Genomic DNA, 18852 nt, shown 5'->3' with positions numbered 1-18852 from the left:
CTGCACACCTCCCCCCCACCAAAAAAAAAAAAAAAGGCTGGAAGCTTTCCTGTAAATTGGTTCATGCCTTCAGTAGCTAAAAAGGAAATAGAAGAAAGTCAGTTCCTTCCTCCACTCTGCATCTTATAAGAGACTCATACAGAAAAGCTAACACCGTGGTCACCCATCCTCCTCCCACCCCTCCTTTTCAAGCAGTGGAGACTGAGCTCTTTGAAGGCCATCTCCGTTGGTAACAGTCTGCAGGCTGCACTTTCAGAGCCTGCCACTAGTGTCTGGGGAAAACCACAATGTGGCTCCACCAGCTTGACTTACTGCTGGTCAAGTGTTCAGGTGGTTTTCCACCCAAAGCAAGTAGGGAGATACACTACACGAAGCAATGGGAGCTGACGGGCAGCTCCTTTTGGGGTTGGGTTTTTTTCATTATTTCCCCAATGTTTCTTTATTTGCAGAAACATCTTGTAAATAGAGATGGAAAAAATAAGTATTTTCCCAGATCTTCCATGGTTCCATTGTAACATCTGTTTGCTGATTTTAAGTTTGATAACAAAGGGAGAGAAGTAACAGAGAAAACAGTTTTAATTGTTTCATCTTCCTTTCCCCTTCAAAGAGTGAGTACTCCTGTCCCCACACGGAACTGCATGCCACCTACTTTGTGAATTGGTGCCTCCTGTTCACAGGCCACCTTCCATTAGCACACGTACCAAGCTTTAAAGAAAGTATTTTCTTATTTCATCCTCAAGGATGACAGCCTGAAGCGGAGGTGATACACACCCTTACTTTCAAACAAGTTTTTGATTTATATAGCACTCACAGGCTACTTAGATATTTTGGGAACTGACAAATGAAGCAGTTAAGCCACACTCCATCATATTTGAGTAGCTGTGGCATTCAGTAAAGTTCCCACCAACTGGAAAAGGGGAAGCAAAATCCCCATTTTTATAAAAGGGATACAAGGAAGATATTGGGAACTACATGTCAGTAGGTTGGTCAGGCTCAGGCTGGTCAGCCTCACTTCTGTGACCAGCAAAGTCATGGAGCAGATCCTCCTGCAACCTACACTGAATGCTCACATGGAAAATAAGGAGGAGATTGGTGACAGCAAACAACAGCTCCAGTAAGGACAAATTATGCCTGACAAATTGGTGGCCTTCTACAATGGAATTAATGTGTTGGTGGATAAGGGAAGAGCTACTGACATCACCTACCTGGACTTGTGCAAAGCAGTCGATGGTGTCACACACAATACTCCTGTCTCCAAACATGGATTTGACAGATGGACTATGCAGTGGATAAAGAACTGGCAGGATGGTCACACTCAAGAGCTGCAGTCAATAGCTCAATGTTCAAGTGACAAATGGCATTCCTCAGGGGCTGGCTTAGCAACCAGCACTATCTCACACTTTCGTCAGCAACATGGACAGTAGGATTGAACGTACCATCAGCAAGTCTGCCAACAACACCAAGCACCAAGCACTATGGTGTGTTCTGTATGCTGGAAGGAAGGGATGCCATCCAGAGGGACCTTAAAAGGCGTGAGAGGTGGACCTGTGCAAACTCCTGAAGTTCAACAAGACCAAGGGCAAGGTCCTGCACCTGGATAGGGGCAATCCCAAGCACAAGTAAAGGCTGAGCAGAGAAAGGATTGAGAGCAGCCCTTGTGAGAAGGACTTGGACGTGCTGGTGGGTTGAGAAACTTGACATGAATGAGCTGTGTAAGCTCACAGCCAAAGTGGTCAACCATGTCATGGGCTGCGTCAAAAGCAGCTTGGCCAGCAGGTCAAGGGAGGTGCTTCCTCATCTGAAATGCTGCATCCATCTCTGGGGCACACAACATAAGAAGGACGTGGATCTGTTGAAGCAAGTCCAGAGGAAGGAGATGGAGATGTTCACAGGGCTAAAGCACCACTCCTATGAACATAGGCTGAGAGAGCTGGGGGGGTCTTGCAGACCTTACAGCACCTTCTGGCACCTAAAGGGGGCCTACAGGAGACCTGGAAAGGGACTTTTTACAAGGGCATGAAGTGACAGAACAAGGGGAAATGGTTTCAAACTGAAAGAGGGCAGGTTTAGATTAGATGTAAAAATGAAATTCTTAACTGTGAGGGCGGTGAGACATTGGAACCGGTTGCTCAGAGAAGCTGTGGATGCCCCATTCCTGGAAATGTTCAAGGCCAGGTTGGATGGGGCTTCGAGAAACCTGGTCTAGTGGAAGGTGTCCCTGCCCTGGTGGCATGGTTGGAACTACATGATCTCTGAGGTCCCTTCCAACCCAAATCATTTTATAATTTGTAATGCAATGTAGCACTACATAAGGGATGTCTAAGAAGTTGTTCTTTCCTCATTTCAGTGCAGCTTATTTTTGCTCTATCCTTGTCCAATACAGTTCAATTACCGGTTTCCCTCTTTAAAGAGATTTTAAAACAGTCATCCAACTGCTCTGATATCCCATGGATTAGTTGTGCTCTCCACTCAAGCCATCTGTCTGGCATTTGTATTTTTACATGCTTTTCTTTTTACTATCATGCTGCTTTATTTTATTTAATCTCTTGTCCTTCCACTTCTGCCCCTGTGTGTGGCTCTGATGGTCTTTATCAGACTCTTAACTATAAGAAAAATTTGGGACAGATAAAAAGTTTTGCTGCTGCATGCCCTGTTTGTGCTCACTCAGAAGAGGCTGAGGCTCTTCTCTTGATAAAGAGATGGGTTTGGGAACAGGAGCAGAATTTTGAGCAACACTACTAAAGCTAAACAAGTTTCTACTGGCAGCATCTTACCAGTTCACTTGGGAAAGCTGCTGACTCCTACGATCCATAGGGTTTTGGTTATTGCAATGTTTGTGACCCAGTGCACAATGAGGTTTTCATAGAAAATTAAATTTCAGTATCTACTTTCTCCTTCTGGACAAAGGTAAAAGAGAAGCTCCTGCAGGATACTGAATATATACCTCCTGGCTGAGACACATAATTTAAACAGTTGCTGGTTAGTAGCATGCCTGCCTTTGCACCGTGACAGTTGTCCCAGTAGCTTCAGCTACCCTGATTAAAATAAGGTGTGGGGTGCTATCTGGGAAAAAGAGGAGTTCTATTGACTTGAGCCAGGGAACAGATATTTATGAGGCATTTCACAAGCCATTCTTACAGTGCCATAGCAAGCTGTATTTGTAGGGGACATCAACTGTCTGCAGACTCCAACAGGACACAGCCTTATGTACCATGTACTATCCTTTGTGACAGAAACGGAGCAGTAAATAAAATTCTGCCCATATAACAAGGAGGAAGAGGGAGTGTGAGGGACAGAGGATGCCAATTTTCTGTTGAAAGAATCATGAGTGAAAAGGTACTGTGCACAAAGGTGGAGGTTACAGGAGGGGAAGGTTTCAAAGACTGTCTAAAATAGGGAAGAGGCAATTACTACTGCAGGTGTGGGAACCAGTTAAGTTGAAGACAGAGATGCAATTGCAACAGAAGAGAATTAATTTGCAGTGAGGTAGTCAGTCTGGTCATAATAATTTGGTAAGATGCTCAAAGGCATGGCAGCTGAGGAGTACACTAGGACAGACTTTGCAGTATGAAGGGAGAACAAATGACTATTAAGAGAAATTGACAGTGATGGTGAAAAAAAATCCTGTATTGAACTGTTCCCTCTGCTTTTCTAAAATGGAGAACTGCCTTGGCGATTTTTCTCCCTCATCTCTCCATGTGACATAGAGTCAGCATGAAAATTGAAATCTAAATAGGAGAACAGGGGAAAAAAAATTAAGCAGATGACCAGAAAAACACAGATTCTCAATGATGATCTAACCTTCAGTAGTTCTGCCTCTAATTCATAGTGTTGCTCTTAACTCATGCTTGTTAACAAGGTCACATGCAAAACGTTTTTCTGTCTGTATGACAAGGCAGCTAAGTATAGAGTGCTTTCCCCTTCTAGTCATTTGATCCTATTCAAAACATATAATCTCCCAGGTCTCCAGTCTGTGCAAAGCCAGACATCAGCACATTTTTGGCTACAGGACACCTACAGAAAGATTAGTGACAGTCTTGTGAGGCTTGTGGTGCAGATTTTGTCAAGGGGCCAATATTTAAATAAGGTACCTTGCATTTTCATTATGAGAATTCCAGCTCACTATTAGCAAAGTTAGTTTAACTTTTACTCTGTTTTGCCAGCTACTTAGTAGGTACTTAATGATGTGCACGGCTGGAAACGGGGGAAGGGAAGATCTATTCTATTACTATTCCACAGGGAAATTAAATAGGCTTGCTGAGTCTGCCTGGTTAGGGGTTATAACTTTATTCTGAATTCCATCTCTTTAATGTAATTATGATTTAACAGCTATGTGATTTTGGTAGATGATCCCATTTTACAGATTGCATCTTTTAACTCCAAAAACCAGAAGAGTATTCTGGTAGGTAGCTTAAGCATTTATTTGGCACAAATCAGGTAGCTTCCTTGACACTTAAGTTAGGCTTCTGTCTTGAAGAAGAACTTCAGATCTAGTTATTAGTGAAGATCTGAGCATTCTATCTATCTGATCAGTTTCTACTTATGATCACTTATGAAATCTTGACAAGGATCATACATTTCTAACAGGTAAGCCATGCAGACCACTCAGTGAACACATTCCAGTCCAGTTCTGACAGGAAAAACCCATGCTTCTGAGTCTTATTAACTCTCCCCCAGGAAAATAGGGTCTTCAAGCACACTTCTGTGTTAAGCTACTTATTACACCTTAAGTTACTTAAATTGCATCTTAAGTTACGAATTACTTATTGCACTTCACCTTGCCTGCAGTATGTTATCTGCACTCGCCTCACAAGTCCTACTATCCCTTTCACTTTTACAATGGGTAAGTTAACTAGGACTCAGGAAAAAAGAGAAGATATCATATTGAAACCTTCTGATTACTCATTAAACTGAACTACTGTAGTCCTGTAGTGGCTCCTTTATGCTCTTGCCTGCAGCACGTCTTCAGCATGAGCCCCCATGATGCTGTAACTTGAGTTGCTATCCTTGACATTTTCATCACTTTGGATGAGATGCATGAAGCTAGAAAAATGGATAAACCATATTTCACAATATGCTCCTTAAAAAAAACATCTCTAAGAGTCAATGCAGGACCGCACCAAGCCCATCTCATCTGTGTCACCATGCCCCTATCCACATCAGCAATTATGGTTTCCAATGAGAGGGCAGGACAACTTGACAGAAAGAAGATGGGGAAAAAGCTGTGCCAGCACTTATACATAGCAGTGACTGCTGCCTTATTCATGACTGACAAGGAGGGAATTTGGGATTAAACATGGGCCATGTTAATGAACTAAACAGCACTGAGGAAATTACCATTTCTCCCTCCAACTCCTACCCACTGCTTGTTTCCTCTAAGTGCGCTCTGCTCCTCGCTGCTCAGCTTCCTTGAGAGCTCTCAGTTTGCTGACTCTAAGCAGGGTGTTCACACTGACCTTGCTTGGAAGTGTATGCTGACAGTGTCTCACCTAAAAGCCTTGCACCTCTGCCATTTTAGGGTGGTAGCTCTCAGCTGTGCAGTAAATTCTTTCCTCAGTCTCTTTTCCAGTGGTCGTGGAAAGCAACACACCGACGTACACACACAGAACTGAGTTCAGTTCTGAGATATTGCCAGTACTAATTTATTCAGCTAGCTTTAATTCCCAAATGAGAACATGAAATGCATGTTCACTAGTGCTTCCAAGAAGAACAGAAAGCAAGTGCAATAGCTGTGCAGCACCTATAAAGTTGAGAATCTCTTGCATGTGGTTTTCTGTTTCTTGCTGCTAGTGTGCCTGAACATAATCTGTATCACTAAAATAATCTGCAAGCAGGGAGTGCAGAATTCTTTTCTTCTCCCCACTTCTTTTAATGAGACAAACTTGCATGCAGAGCCCAAGCTGGAACAAGTCATTTTTTCTGGCATTTCACAGAAGCCCAGTCTCTCTCACCCCTTTATTCTCTCAGTTCCACTTGGAATTAGAAATGCAATTGCCCAATTACTGTGAAGGCAGATGTTGCTGCAGTATATCCACCCAGGCTGGAAGCAGGAAATAAGAAATCTTCCATGAAAGCCTGTAATTACAAGATTTCCAGTTTAAGTTTTGCACACATGAACTGTTTGGAAGATGTTTGGATAAGCGAAGTTTGGAACACAGCTATTTGGATAAGCACCTGGGTGTTCCAGTGAACACAGTCTCCTGACAACCCAGATAACATGCAGAGATAAATCCCTGAGGACTTGCTGCTGATAACCTTAACTAATGGAAAGCCCGCTCACAGAAGCACTTCTTATTGAACAAGGAAAAACTTAGCCAACAGATATTAAAAACAGGATAATGGACTAAATATTGAAGGTGTTTGCAGCACCTGTCAAAATTTTGATGGCTTAAGAAATGTTCTGCACCTGCATTTTCCAATTATTCTGTATGTATGATTTTTAATTGAATATTTGCCTGGCACATCTGTGTAGACACTAGTTTTTGACTCTTGTGGAACATAGTTCCAGCAAGCTTAAAACTAATTCCTTCTACTTGATGAACCTACTTTATGATTTAACTTTCAAAAGCAGTGTTCAAACACTATTGTGTAGTACTTAGTTTAGAAGTATTCTTCTGTCTGATCTGTAATTCCAGCAGCTGAAAACAAAGCATTCAATCTCAAGGCAGTGCTTAAGCAGCAGGAAAGAAGCAATGCCTGCCACAGCACAGTGCGTTCCGAAAACCCTCCAGGATAATGCTTCATTTCCAACTGCACCTGCACAGAGCATCTTTTAAGTAGGCCTTTGAGTTAATGCTTTGTCCTTACCTTAGGTCAGGGATATCAGGAGAACACTGAGATAGCAGTATTTGAAAGACATTACCTCCACACAAGCCAGAGCTGGCTACAGATGAAAGGATTTCATAGGCACCCACAGGAAGCGGAGTTTTGCACACTTCCCCTTCAGAAAGGATCAGGGCTGGGGAAGTTTACAGCAATTTCTCCAAATGGGCTTGTGTGTATAAAGAGACACTCAAGAGTACACCTTCCATAGGGTTTTACCTAAAAGTAACACTGAACATCCTGGTTCAGAACAAAGCCCATCCATGTCCAGGGAAAGACTGTCGCTGGCTTCACTGCAATTTCAAACAGATCCTCAGTTCCTGGGACTGGGGAGCACTCCCAAAGTGTTGCATCCCCAGAGATTATAAATAAACTAACAAAAGTAAATGGCAAAGTTTTCTTTTCTGAGGGAAATCTGAAGGATACCTGAACTTCAGAATATTCTGTTCAAAGAGTAATGGAAGGGGTTTGCCTCTCTATTGGTACTGTAATAAGGGTGACAGTATTACTGACAGCAATACTCTTGAGCCTACTGAATCCTTGTTGTGTTGGACCTCTCTCTTTGTACACACCTTAGACCATACTACATTCAACTTTTTCAGGGAAAACCACAGCTGGCAGTCCAGAGAGGAGCCAAAAGAATGCCTTATCCAGGAGGTGAGCATGAAGGATTTATTCTTTCTCTCATGCAGAGTTTGTTTGTTTGTTAGCCATAACAGTGACAGAAGAAATTGCATGTTGCAAGCTGAAGAAAAAAATGAAGAGCGAAGACATTTTTGTCTTGCAAGTCTACACCATGGGTCAGTTAAGTACTTAACCTAATGTAATTTATCCCATAATTTAGTAGGCTGTATGCTCTTTTTGAAAAAAGTTAGGATGACTTACAAAAAGTTATTAACAAATGTCAAGGCATATTTTAAGCTGGATATCTCAAGAGTGCTTCGCTTTTTAGTCCAGACAAAAGGAAGACAGGAGAACTAGAAAGCTTTATACAATTATGGCCAGAACCAAATGCATATTTGCTGTGAAGAATCAGCCAGAGGTCAATTGACTTTTTTCAAAGAAGGTGACACCAGGGAGTTCCTGCAGGACAACTCTAGTTCAGTCAAGTTTGCCCATTTGTAATGATGCCCCCTGGAAATGTGGCAGTGGTGGGGCAGCACGTGAGCTATTATCTTAAGTAACATGGTTTAGCGTATTCTGAAAACAGAGCTCTGAGGAGAGGGTGTGAATAGGTCATAGTGGAGAAAATGGTGACATGGACACCCTTTTTCTTTGTTGCCTGGATGGAAAGCCAAATTCACACTTCCTAAATCAGGACTACAGAAAGCTGTCTGGGATGCACGTCTCCAAGCAAACTCTTTTAAGTATGACAGATCACAAACAAAGTTTGTTATGAAGAAGCGCTGAAACAGCAAACATGTTGCATACAATGTGCTTCCTCCTTTGGAAGCTGGAATGCCTCCCACAGGAAGTTGGAAGTATCGAGTCTCCCAAAATGCATTTTAAACATTTCTCTCACAACATTTAAGCAGTACAGAAAACCACCACCACTAGGCAGGCATGGCTAATACCACTACCCCTTTCTATAGTTCCTTATCAGTTTAAGTCTTCACAAAGTACAGAGAACTTTAGAGACAATTTACCAAAGATAAAACTATCAGCTTTAACTATAATGAAGGAAACAAGCATTCAACACCCCTCCCCCAGCTCTGTTTGAATTATAGTGTAGTAGCTTTTTTAGCTTTTCCTTTAGAAACAATATTTTTACATGTAAAGCCACATCTTTGGCTCCTAATATTTAGAACAGCTTCGCTGAAAGCAACAGATCTGGCCACCATTACACAGCTCACTGGAATTTGCTCTATTTGTATTTACAGTTTTCAGCAGACTGCTCATTTGTCTCTGAGCTGACAGACCAATAAACCTCAGTCAATTTTCTAGCACATCAGCCCATTCCCTTCTTCATGCTGGCCAACATCCAACCCGAGCAATTCTGCTTTATCTCCTAACTTTATGCTGAAGTCTTAGCTCTATAATATTGTAATCTTTTTCTCTCTTTTGTGGCTGTACATAGCTGAACAGCTGCTCAGAGAGCTTCTCCAAATATTTCTGCAAATAAATTTTGTTTTCCAACATTCACAATAATCCAAACAAAAAATGTGCCAGCCAGGTTGAACTGAAAGACCGTTTAGAATTCAGTGAGATTTTCACATTATTCCTTCTCTACTGTTTACCCCTGATCTAGCTCCTACTTTGGTGGACGTGGCAGTGGTTGAACTTCGTCATGTTAGAGGTCACTTCCAACTTAACTCTGAATATCCCAAAATCCCAACAAATCCACACCAGAAAATTCACATAAGAATGAAGCATGAGACGGTGGTTAAGCACAGTAGCTTAGCAGAAAATTTTCACTCCCAAAATAAACACAACTTCAATTGACACTCACATAAGCTCATTTTGACATGTTCAAAATGAAAGACTTCTACTATCAGTTCAACTTCTCATTCTACACTACATTTTAAAAGTACTTCAAAGTAAAGAGGTAGGTATCAAACAAGGACCAGAATTTGAATGGTGACCATGATTTAATATCTCAAAATTATTTCTTTTAATCTTGGGAGCCATTTCTCTAATTAGTATAGTCTTTTTGAAAAAAAAAAAAGCCCCAAATCTTATGTATTAGTAACTTACGTTCAGCCACTAAACTGAAGAGTTGTGTTTGAACAGCATTACCCATAGATGTGGTCTGAGTTTTTTCTCTTGGTCTACATACACACACTACAGAAGTGGTACTGTACACTGTTTAATTTCACCATTCTTAATGAGACCATCACACACAGTTCCACTGATTTAACCAGCTCTTCACCAAATATAGAATAGCATATTTCTTGTTCCCAGGGCCAGGACTTTCAACACAACAGTCAGTGAGCAATCAAAGTTGCCACAGGTAGTCTTGATCATATCAAATTCACATTCTTTGTCCTTCTAAGTGTAGTGAATCTAACAAGTCTCAACATAAAACTTGGGGGGAAAAAAAGAAGAAAAGAAAACCTAACCTGAGAAATATATAGCAATATGCCCTCCTACCTGCTGTGCATCTGTCAGCAGGACATAAACAAAGCTGATTTCAATCCAAACAATAACACAGGAGACTGGTCAGATGCTAAGACAATGCCATTTGATACCTCCCACATTTTATTTATAACTAGGATCTACACTTGTGGCACCTACATGCTCAGCACCAAATACCCAAAACTATGAGCTTTTAAGCTGTTAGCCAAACCCCCATTTGGTTCTCAGTAATTCACAGATTTAAATTTTAAGATTTTATGATTATTAGTTACTGCAGTGGAACTACAAACACAAGCATGAGTTTCAAGGTGTCACAACTAAACATGCACGCAAACAGGTTGTTCAGAGGAGTTGTGGATGCCAATTCCTAGAAGTCTTCAAGGCCCGGTGGGATGGAACTTTAAGCAACCTGATCTAGTGGAAGGTGTCCCTGCCCATGGCCAGGGGGTTGAAACTAGAAGGTCTTTAAAGGCCTCTTCCAACCCAAATCACATTGTGATTCTATAAGCACTGATAGGAAGGGGAAGTTTATTTTAACATGCACAGCAAAACTATTACACAGCATGATAAAAATTGTTAAATACAAAAGAAAAATTAAGTAGAAGGCATATTTCCTGGGATACTATGGAAGAACTAAGTCTTTGGGAGTCTTGTGAATAACTAAGGAAGACCTTCAAGCAATCACGGAGGAAACACACATGATTTGACTCTGACCTCTTCAACAGGTACCTCACAAGATTGCTCAGCTCTAAGGTTTGAAAGAACAAGCAAGAAGTTTGAATAGACTACTGGACTGTAAAGGAGACTAAAGTGGACTAAAGAGGAGAAGTAAAGAGACACACCAGTAACTGGTGGAGATTTTCCCAATTGTAATAGGAGTGGTACTTGCTTGTTTTTCTACTCATGGCAAAGGGACTCACCAGTTAACAACAAGCATGATACGCGCATGAATCAGAACCTACATTTCTGAGAAAACATCCACCAACAGAAAGAGGTAAGTGGAAAAAAACATTCAGAGTTATTTCAAAAAACCCACGGTGTCTTAACAGACCTCGATAATTCTTAGTAGCACCTTCTCTCAAAGTCATGCATGTTTGCACATGTGCAAGACTCGGTACAGAAAGTCTCTCTGGAGTTATCTGGGATGATCACTGTAAGCTTAAGAGGTTGCTAATGCTCCTAACGAAGACTTGGAGACAAACCTGTACCTGTTCCCCGATCAGGTTTGTTTGATAGGCAAAGTTACTGCTTAACTCTAGGAGAGGGTGATAAGAAAGATGGGGTCATAGACAGAACACAGTTCTCTCCTAGAGATCAACACAGTTGCAGATCAGAATTATTTGAATAATTCAGTTGTAATAATATCAACACATGCTGTTATTTCATTCAAGTAAAAGGCACTGGCTTGCAAATAATCTATTTGAAACACAGTATGGAATGACATCGAATTATACCCATTTCCCACAGAAATGGCTCCTGTCACAGTCGGAGAGAGTCTCCAACAAATCTCAGTTTTGTGCTGATTTGGTCAGGGATTGAAATGGGGGGGGGGAAGAGTTACTAAGCAACAGCAGGCCAGGAGCAGGAGAAAGGTCTGTAGTCTTAATTGATACTAACATTAACAAGTAGTGCAACAAGAGAAGACTCAAGATGTGAGTTTTACTGCTTTGGAAGTGAAAATAAATCATCATTAGAAACCTGAGGCAGGCAGTCACTGAGATCCGAGTTCTTCATTCATGCCAACTACATGCTGCATGATGTATTGCAAACGCTTTTTTTTGCAGGGAGATTAAGTAGCTTATTCTCAGTACTGGACAAGGTGAAAGACCCAGATATAGCTCTTACATATGAGAGCCCAAGACACATAGATCGTTTTGCTCTCTACTCCTACCTCAGGAATGGGGAATATGGTATAAATTACAGCTAAATGGGTCCCCAAGACATTGCCATCCACAAAACTGACATCATGTGCAGATATAGCTCTCCCTCCTTCACACTATCTGTGGTAAAGAGGGTTGTGACTTTTCTAGCCATCCAGTCCAAAGCCCAGTCCAATCACTCGGACAAGGCAAAGAAATTTGCTTAGCTAAATCTGTATTAACATGATCAAGCAAGCCAGAAATCCTGACTGTTTCCTTCCAGAATTCATATCTATTTCCTCTTCTACTGTAAGCAAAGTAGTTTCATAAGGATGTGATAACAGAACATGAGTTATCACATGAATACTTACAAATTCAAATGAAAAAGCCCTTGATGTGGAAAGTGCTGTGAATTCTACTACTGAACAATCAACCTTTATTTGCCTAGCTAGCAGTACCTCAAGCAGAAGTTATTTGCTTTAACTCCACCTGAAGAAAATCTGATTCCTGACTAAGTACTGGCTTTTTTATAAGATATGAGTTATGAAGTTTTGTTCTGTTTTTTTTTCCAGGAATCAAACATGTGAAAAACATCACACAAACATGAAGCTGAGTACCTCAAACTACTGAGCCTTCCAAATGATTATCTCTTCCTCCCATTTCTGCATTCTTTGACTCTGCACTTATTTAAGTATACTAGATTTCAGCATTTACTGGTTTTCCCACATACTCCAATGTACTTAAAGTGACTAAAATGAAACCACAAGAGGGAAAACTACTAGGATGACTGTTGCTGAGGAGGAAAAACCAGCAACCCAGGTCTGGTTCCCTCAAACCGTCTGATGATTCGTATTTGAAGTGTTGAGAGTTAAGAGTCATCTTCTGCCTGGATTTGTACTGCTGCAAGTCAGCTGAGCTTATGAAATAGATCTGGCACCATGAAGAGGACTGTCCCCTCCACAGGATACAAGTAATGGCCATTTGAGTAAATGCAAGTTACTCACATCCTGCTAGTGGACTAATCTGTCTCTGTACATTCACGCTCATTTTTAGTTGCCTCCAGGAATCTGAAGGTGAATCTCATTTGTTACCTAATGAAAGTAATTTCACCAGATACAACACAAGCACACTGAAAAACCACCATTACTCATACATACAGTGTAAGCAATGCGGCATTTCTTGAGTTGCTTAATTAGGGTCCATCTGAACACTCAGCATTCACCACACAAGCCTCAATCTCCCTAGCCGGCTACAGTACATTCCCAGCTGATTTGCTCCAAGTCTTAAAGAGCAATATGACCTCCTCTTTCATTATCCACTCACTCTTACTTATTCTTTTAAACTGGAGTGATTCCCCAAAAGTAGGGTGACAGATTGTACATCTTCCTCAGAGCCCAAAACCTATCTCCCCTTTCTCAAAATGGAAGTGGACCAAGCATTCTTTCATTAAACTACACACATTTTAAATAACAGACATACAATGACCAACCTGCCAACCTTAGCAGGCACTCAAAAGTGATAGACTGATAACTATTTAATATTCAAGTTTATGTATACAATTATGGAGAATATATACGTACATGCACAAAACAAGCGCTTCAAAATATCTACAAAGAGGTGATTCTGCCTAAGAAATTAAATTATTCTGGTACAAAGTACTGTCAATTATATGTCTCAATAACAGGTACACCAAAGGAAGGTGAAGGCACAATGGTTGAAGAACTGAATGCATCAGAAGAATTTAGTGACCAAGCCGCAGAGATGAGATAATCCAGAGTTCTGAAGAAACAAGTGACACAGTTTCATAAAGTCTATTAAATCACAGCAGTGCAATTACAGGAGGATAAAAAATTATCAACTGGTACTGAGACTACCATAGGCCTATGACCCTGACTTTAACAGAAGGCAAGAGGTTTCGAACCATAAGCAGTGCGGAGCACAGGTTAAGATGCAGAATCAACTAATCAGAAGCACCCTACTAACCTGTCAACTCATCTCTACCTAATGAAAATGCTGCAGGTCTAACCTGGACCTCAGTAAAGCACGTGATGACATGCCATATGTTAGTGAGATCGGAAAAAAACTGACAGACGAGATTTATACAGTTAAGGAAAAGGCACGTACTCTTTACCCAGTAATATACCACGTTTAAAGAGAAAGTAGTGGTATAGGGCAGCGTTTCTCAAGTTTTTAATAGCGGTGGCTATGAAAATCCAAGCCGTAAGGGAGTCGCTCAGCTTTGCACCAGGGAAGCGCGGGCCGGTCCTGTGAAGGGAGCCCAGCGCGCGCAAAGATCGGGGAGAGGTTCGGCGGTGGGAGAGGAGAGGCCATGCGCTCGGGAGTGCGCGGCCAACACAGCCGGGAAAGCTCCTGCAGCGGCCGGGCTGCCCGGCGGCCCCGGGGCGTCCCTTCTCCGTCATCTTGACCGCGGGGCCGCGGCTGCGGAGCTCCGACCGCGGGCCGGGAGAGCTCTCCGCGCCCGCACTGAGCCCGGCCGCCGCGGCGGAGGTCAGCCTTAGAGCAGCGGAGCTACTCGCTCAGGTTTTCAGCCGAGCTTTTATCACCCCGCGTATGAAAGCCACGCAACAGACCGGACCGGGGGAGCGCCATCGGCAAACTGACGTGGCTCCAGCGCGGCACAAACTCCGGTGCGCGAGTCCCGGCGGCGGCACAGAGCTGCCCCAAGCACGGGCTGTTCCTCAGCCCGGCCGCGCTCCGTCCGGCAGCTCCGCGGCCCCGGCGGCTCTGCCCCACGACGGGACGGTCCGGCTCCGGCCGAGGCTCCCCGCCACCCCCAGCCGCGTTTGCCCCGCGGCTTCCCCGAGCAGCAACGCGGGGAAAACCTACCTGCCGAACCGCCCAGGGCATCCTCGCTCTCCAAAACGCCTCTGTGCTTCGCCCCGCGGAGCTCCCCCTTGGATTTCCAAACGAGCTTTACCATCTTGATCATCTCGGGCAAGTCCCAGGCCAGGGTCCCCTGCTGATAACCGGGCAGGCTGCCCATGGGAAAGGGCATCGGCTCGTCCCCCGTCCTCCTCCGCCTGCCCGGCTCTGCCGCGGGGAAGAAGCGCTCCAGCACCGGCATCCTGGCCCGGGCCCCCCGCCGGGGAGCGGCAGCCACCCCCCGGCCCGAGCAGCCGCGATGGGCATCCAGAGCGGGGCGAGGGCGCCCGGGTGCCCACCGCCGCCCCTCGCCAGGGGCGCGCCCGGCCCCGCGGAAGGAAGGAGCGCCGGGCTCCGGCGGACGCTCTCGGCTCCCGCCGCCGCGCGCCCTCAGCCCGCCGCCAGGCGCCTGCAGCTCGGGGCGAAGCGGCTGCCGGGCAGGCGCGGGGCCGCCGCTCATGCCGGCGCGGCGCGGCGCCGGGACCCGGGGGCGGGGGGCTCGGGCCGCTGCTGCGGGCGGCACTCGGGGCAGCGGGGCCGCGCCGGCAGAGCCGCAGCTCTCACCCCGCTAAGCGCCGCGGCGGAAACACTTTGACTTTATCCCTGCCGTGATGCCATGGGGGAGCCCCCGCCGCCCCGCCTTCCTCCTCGCCCCGCTGGCTGCGGAGCCGGTGGGGGTTTTGGCCTTTTAATCAAACCCCGCCGTCACCTCGGCTGCCCTTCGGCGGGAGGATGGGCGGTGATTCACGGGACGCGGCGAGGGCCGGGAGCGGAGCACGAGTGCGCTGCGCTGCCCCCGCCTGCCCCGCTCCCGGGCGCCAGCCCGAGCGGGCACCCAGAGAGGCAGCGGAGGGGCCGGCACTTGAGGGGTCGCAGAGGAAGGAGTTGCTGAAAGGACGGGTTTGGGGGAGCGTGTTCGGGTCTGCCCCGCGGCCGCAATCCCTGCGGCTGTAAAGCTCCACCTGAACGAGTTCACTTTAGGACAGTGCCTGGTGGCAGCGGTCGCTCCCAGACTACGGCGAGGAGGCAATTATTCATCGCTAATCTTTAAAAACAAGGCAAAGCCGCCCGGGGGAGTGCTCTGGCTCATGCAGCAGCAGAGGTGGCGTGCTGGGGCTGCGCAGCTGTCAGCGAGGGCTTCCCCGGACTTGTGGGCTGCCTTTGGCCAGACCCTGTAGTAGCACCCGGCCCTTCTCGGGGATCCCGGACGGGCCATGCGATTTTCACAACATTTATGTTGCCTTTATACAAGATAGCCCTTTTAGCCTGCTCGTGGTACTGGTCTGTCCCTTAGTTTGCGGAGCGTACAGCGGAGGGGTGGAGGTTGAGCTTTTGCACCAGCACTTCGTTTTCAGTAAAACTGCAGAAGACTTATTTAGTCGGATTTTACTGGGCATTATAACATTTCCTCGCATGCATAGTTAATGCGTTTGTCTTCTCTGGGTTGCATTCAATGTTCTGCCTTCTCCCCAGATGGAAAAATAAACCGTCAAACAAGTAGGATCTTCCTTCCCACAGGAAGAGAAGCCGAGAGAATGGACTGAAACTTAACACCCTTACATGTAGAAAACAGAGTGCACGCCTCTCCTCCTCATACTAACATCATGCTGTTTCCCCTGTTACAGGATCTCTGCCTTGCCTATATTGATGTTCCAACCTCAAACTGACAACTGTAATGGTTTGCTAAAGTTTTCATTGCAGACTGTAGTGCCATTGTATTGGCCCTCTACACTTGGTAGCTTTGCCTTGAAAATTATGAAGCAATTCCAAAGTAGTGTAGTATTGTTGTTGTTGTGCTGATATTTTTCAGTCTTTTGTATCAGGATATCCTGACTCATTGAACAAAGGAGTTAAGAACAAAGAAATAGATGATGTGCAGTACAGTAGCACAAGAACTGACAACATTCATACAATCTGTGATTATAATTTTCTAGAAAGGCAAATTTTATTTGTTTTGTTTTCATATGGCTTATTGTGATATTTTAGGTGTTTTATATTGGTGTGTCTCATGCAATTACTCTTTAAAGCACTGTTCCTATCAAAGAGGGATAAACTATGCAACTGAAGTCCGGAAGACTTTGAAGACTCTTTGCCTACTTAGTAGTTTAAACCTTACACCCAACTATTTAATTTTAGTTTTGTACAACAAGGAGCTGCAGTAACTTTTTTTCAGCTATTGTTTTTCCTCTTTCTTTACCTCTGTGCTTTGTGGTTCCCACTGAGGCAAAGAGCAGAAGTGCCAGCGCACTCTGAAAGAAAGGCTATCCTTGTGCCATTTCCAGCTTCACTGAATGCAAAAAGTGACCAAGAAATAAATGAAGGCAGCACTTAGTGCTGTGGTTTAGCTGCAGGGTGATGTACTGCCAAAGGTTGCCCTCAATGGTCAATGGATATCTTTCCCAACCGTAATGATTCTATGATAAAAGATACCAGACACTGTGGAAGGCAATGTATTCACAGATGTCCAGACTAATTTTTAGATGAATATCTGAATATTTAGGTGGTCAACAGAACTTAGCCACCAGCCCTCTTGAGAGCAACAATAAAAATCTACTGATATTTCAGAATCTACACTACCTTTTTGTATCCTTAAAACTATGAAAGGTTTTGTATCATTTGTAGTTGGGTCACTTGGGTAGGTACCTGTCTTAAGCATAGGATCAGGATTAATTGCTGTATTTGTTTTCACTTACAGTTCTACAGGTGCAAAGGAGTAAAAAAAAACCCTGAAATTCATCTGTTGTTGTAGTATCAGTATTTCAAGAAGCTGTGTAATAAGCCTAACTAAATGTATGTACTTTTTCTCTCGTAAAATTACTGTCAAATGAAAACAACTGCTTTAGATAGCCTGGAGCTTTTGGTTTTGTTTTTCCTTCTGATTTCTGGCCAGTTTAAGGATCAGTAGTTGTGAATGAAAAAAAATATTCAAATCGTTCCTTGGTATTTATGGGTATGTCTGTAAATTAATTAATCTTATTCTTAATAAACTTATGCTTCACAGTTGCACTCCAATTCAGTGATTACTATCTTGAATACATCCAAGATTTTTCTGTAACTGACTTTTTTTTGGGTCTTTTTCATTATAAGAATGCAGCCGCATACAGCTCAGAGGAAAGCCTGGGAGATCTGTATTGGAATATGAGGAGTTCTAGCACCAAAAATCATCTGTAGCATCACTCTCAGAGATTTCTAATTGACAAAATGCTCAGATTTTGCAAGTTGTCTGTTTCTCTGACTTCAGCTGTGCTGTGATGATTTACCCAGCTTGAAGATGTGACCTCAACATCATGCATACTCCTACACAGCAATGTACCCAGCCATTTGTAATTGCATTTTAAACAGTCCTTCAGCAAGCTTGGCTCACCTAAGAGTTCTCTTTTGCATTCACACTTTAGCCATATTTGAAAGAAGTAGTTCAGCAGAGATGGATTGCTTTATTTCTATCAAGTGCATTTCTCTCTGACTCCGAGTTAAAGAAGCTTAAGTGATTACAAGAGAAATATAAATGCATTAGCTCTGTCCCTCATTCATTCTGAGAAGCAATGCCAAAAAAAGGCAAATGGAGTCATCTGAAACCATGACAAGGCAGTGCATATTTCTGCAGGTAGACATGAGAATTGGAAAAGACTTGAGGAAAGGAATACTGTAGTGGGAGAAAAGTGAAGACAGTAAGCTGACAGATTAATAGCCGGTGTTTCATAGTTGGTGTCTCTTAAAAAAAGTGTTCCTTGTTTGCTTATTCACTCCAAAGTTATGTACTAAGAGCAGCAGCAGCAGAATTGCATGCCAGATGGTAGAGGAAGTGCCTCGTGTATCTTTCCAGTCTACTGAAGCCTGCAGGGTTCTTGTTAACCCACTGCTCTGGTTTTCATTGCAAATCCCTTTCTTCCCCTTTTTTCTTTTCCCTCCTTCAAAGAAAAAGGAGGGAGGGGGGAAGAAAAAAAAAGTAAAAAAGAAAAGCCATAGTTTAAACTGGCAATAGCACCATCCTTTTGGCTTTGAGCTACCCTGTCTTGTGCCAAATATACTGTCTCCAGCAGCTCTCCCACAACAAATCAGTCCAGACACACAAAAGCTGTAAAAAAAGAATGGTGAAGAAAGATCCTTGATTCTCCTCTTCTAGCTCCCCATGGCCTTTTCCTTTTGCTTCCCTCCTCAAGCTTCATTCCCAAGCAGCAGTCTCCTCCTTGCCAGTACTGTGAGTGATACTGGG

The 18852-nt window shown here is 43.9% G+C and overlaps 1 protein-coding gene across 2 annotated transcripts in view; it reads right to left on the bottom strand.

Moving 5' to 3' along the window:
- The window catches only part of PDE7B (phosphodiesterase 7B), a 170744-nt gene that overhangs the window by 66718 nt on the left and 85174 nt on the right, over window positions 1-18852 (bottom strand). Inside the window, exon 1 of one of the 2 annotated variants that reach the window (XM_030945698.1) lies at window positions 14604-14941. The exons of the other annotated variant lie outside the window; for it this stretch is intronic. Within the exon in view, the coding sequence (XP_030801558.1) occupies window positions 14604-14841 (238 nt within the window). The 5' untranslated portion in view covers window positions 14842-14941. Of the gene's footprint in view, window positions 1-14603; window positions 14942-18852 lie in introns of those variants that run through there. 2 annotated transcript variants of the gene reach the window in all.

This window comes from Camarhynchus parvulus, chromosome 3, assembly GCF_901933205.1.
Source record: "Camarhynchus parvulus chromosome 3, STF_HiC, whole genome shotgun sequence".
NCBI lineage: Eukaryota > Metazoa > Chordata > Aves > Passeriformes > Thraupidae > Camarhynchus > Camarhynchus parvulus.
This window is presented reverse-complemented; position numbering and strand designations above follow the sequence as displayed.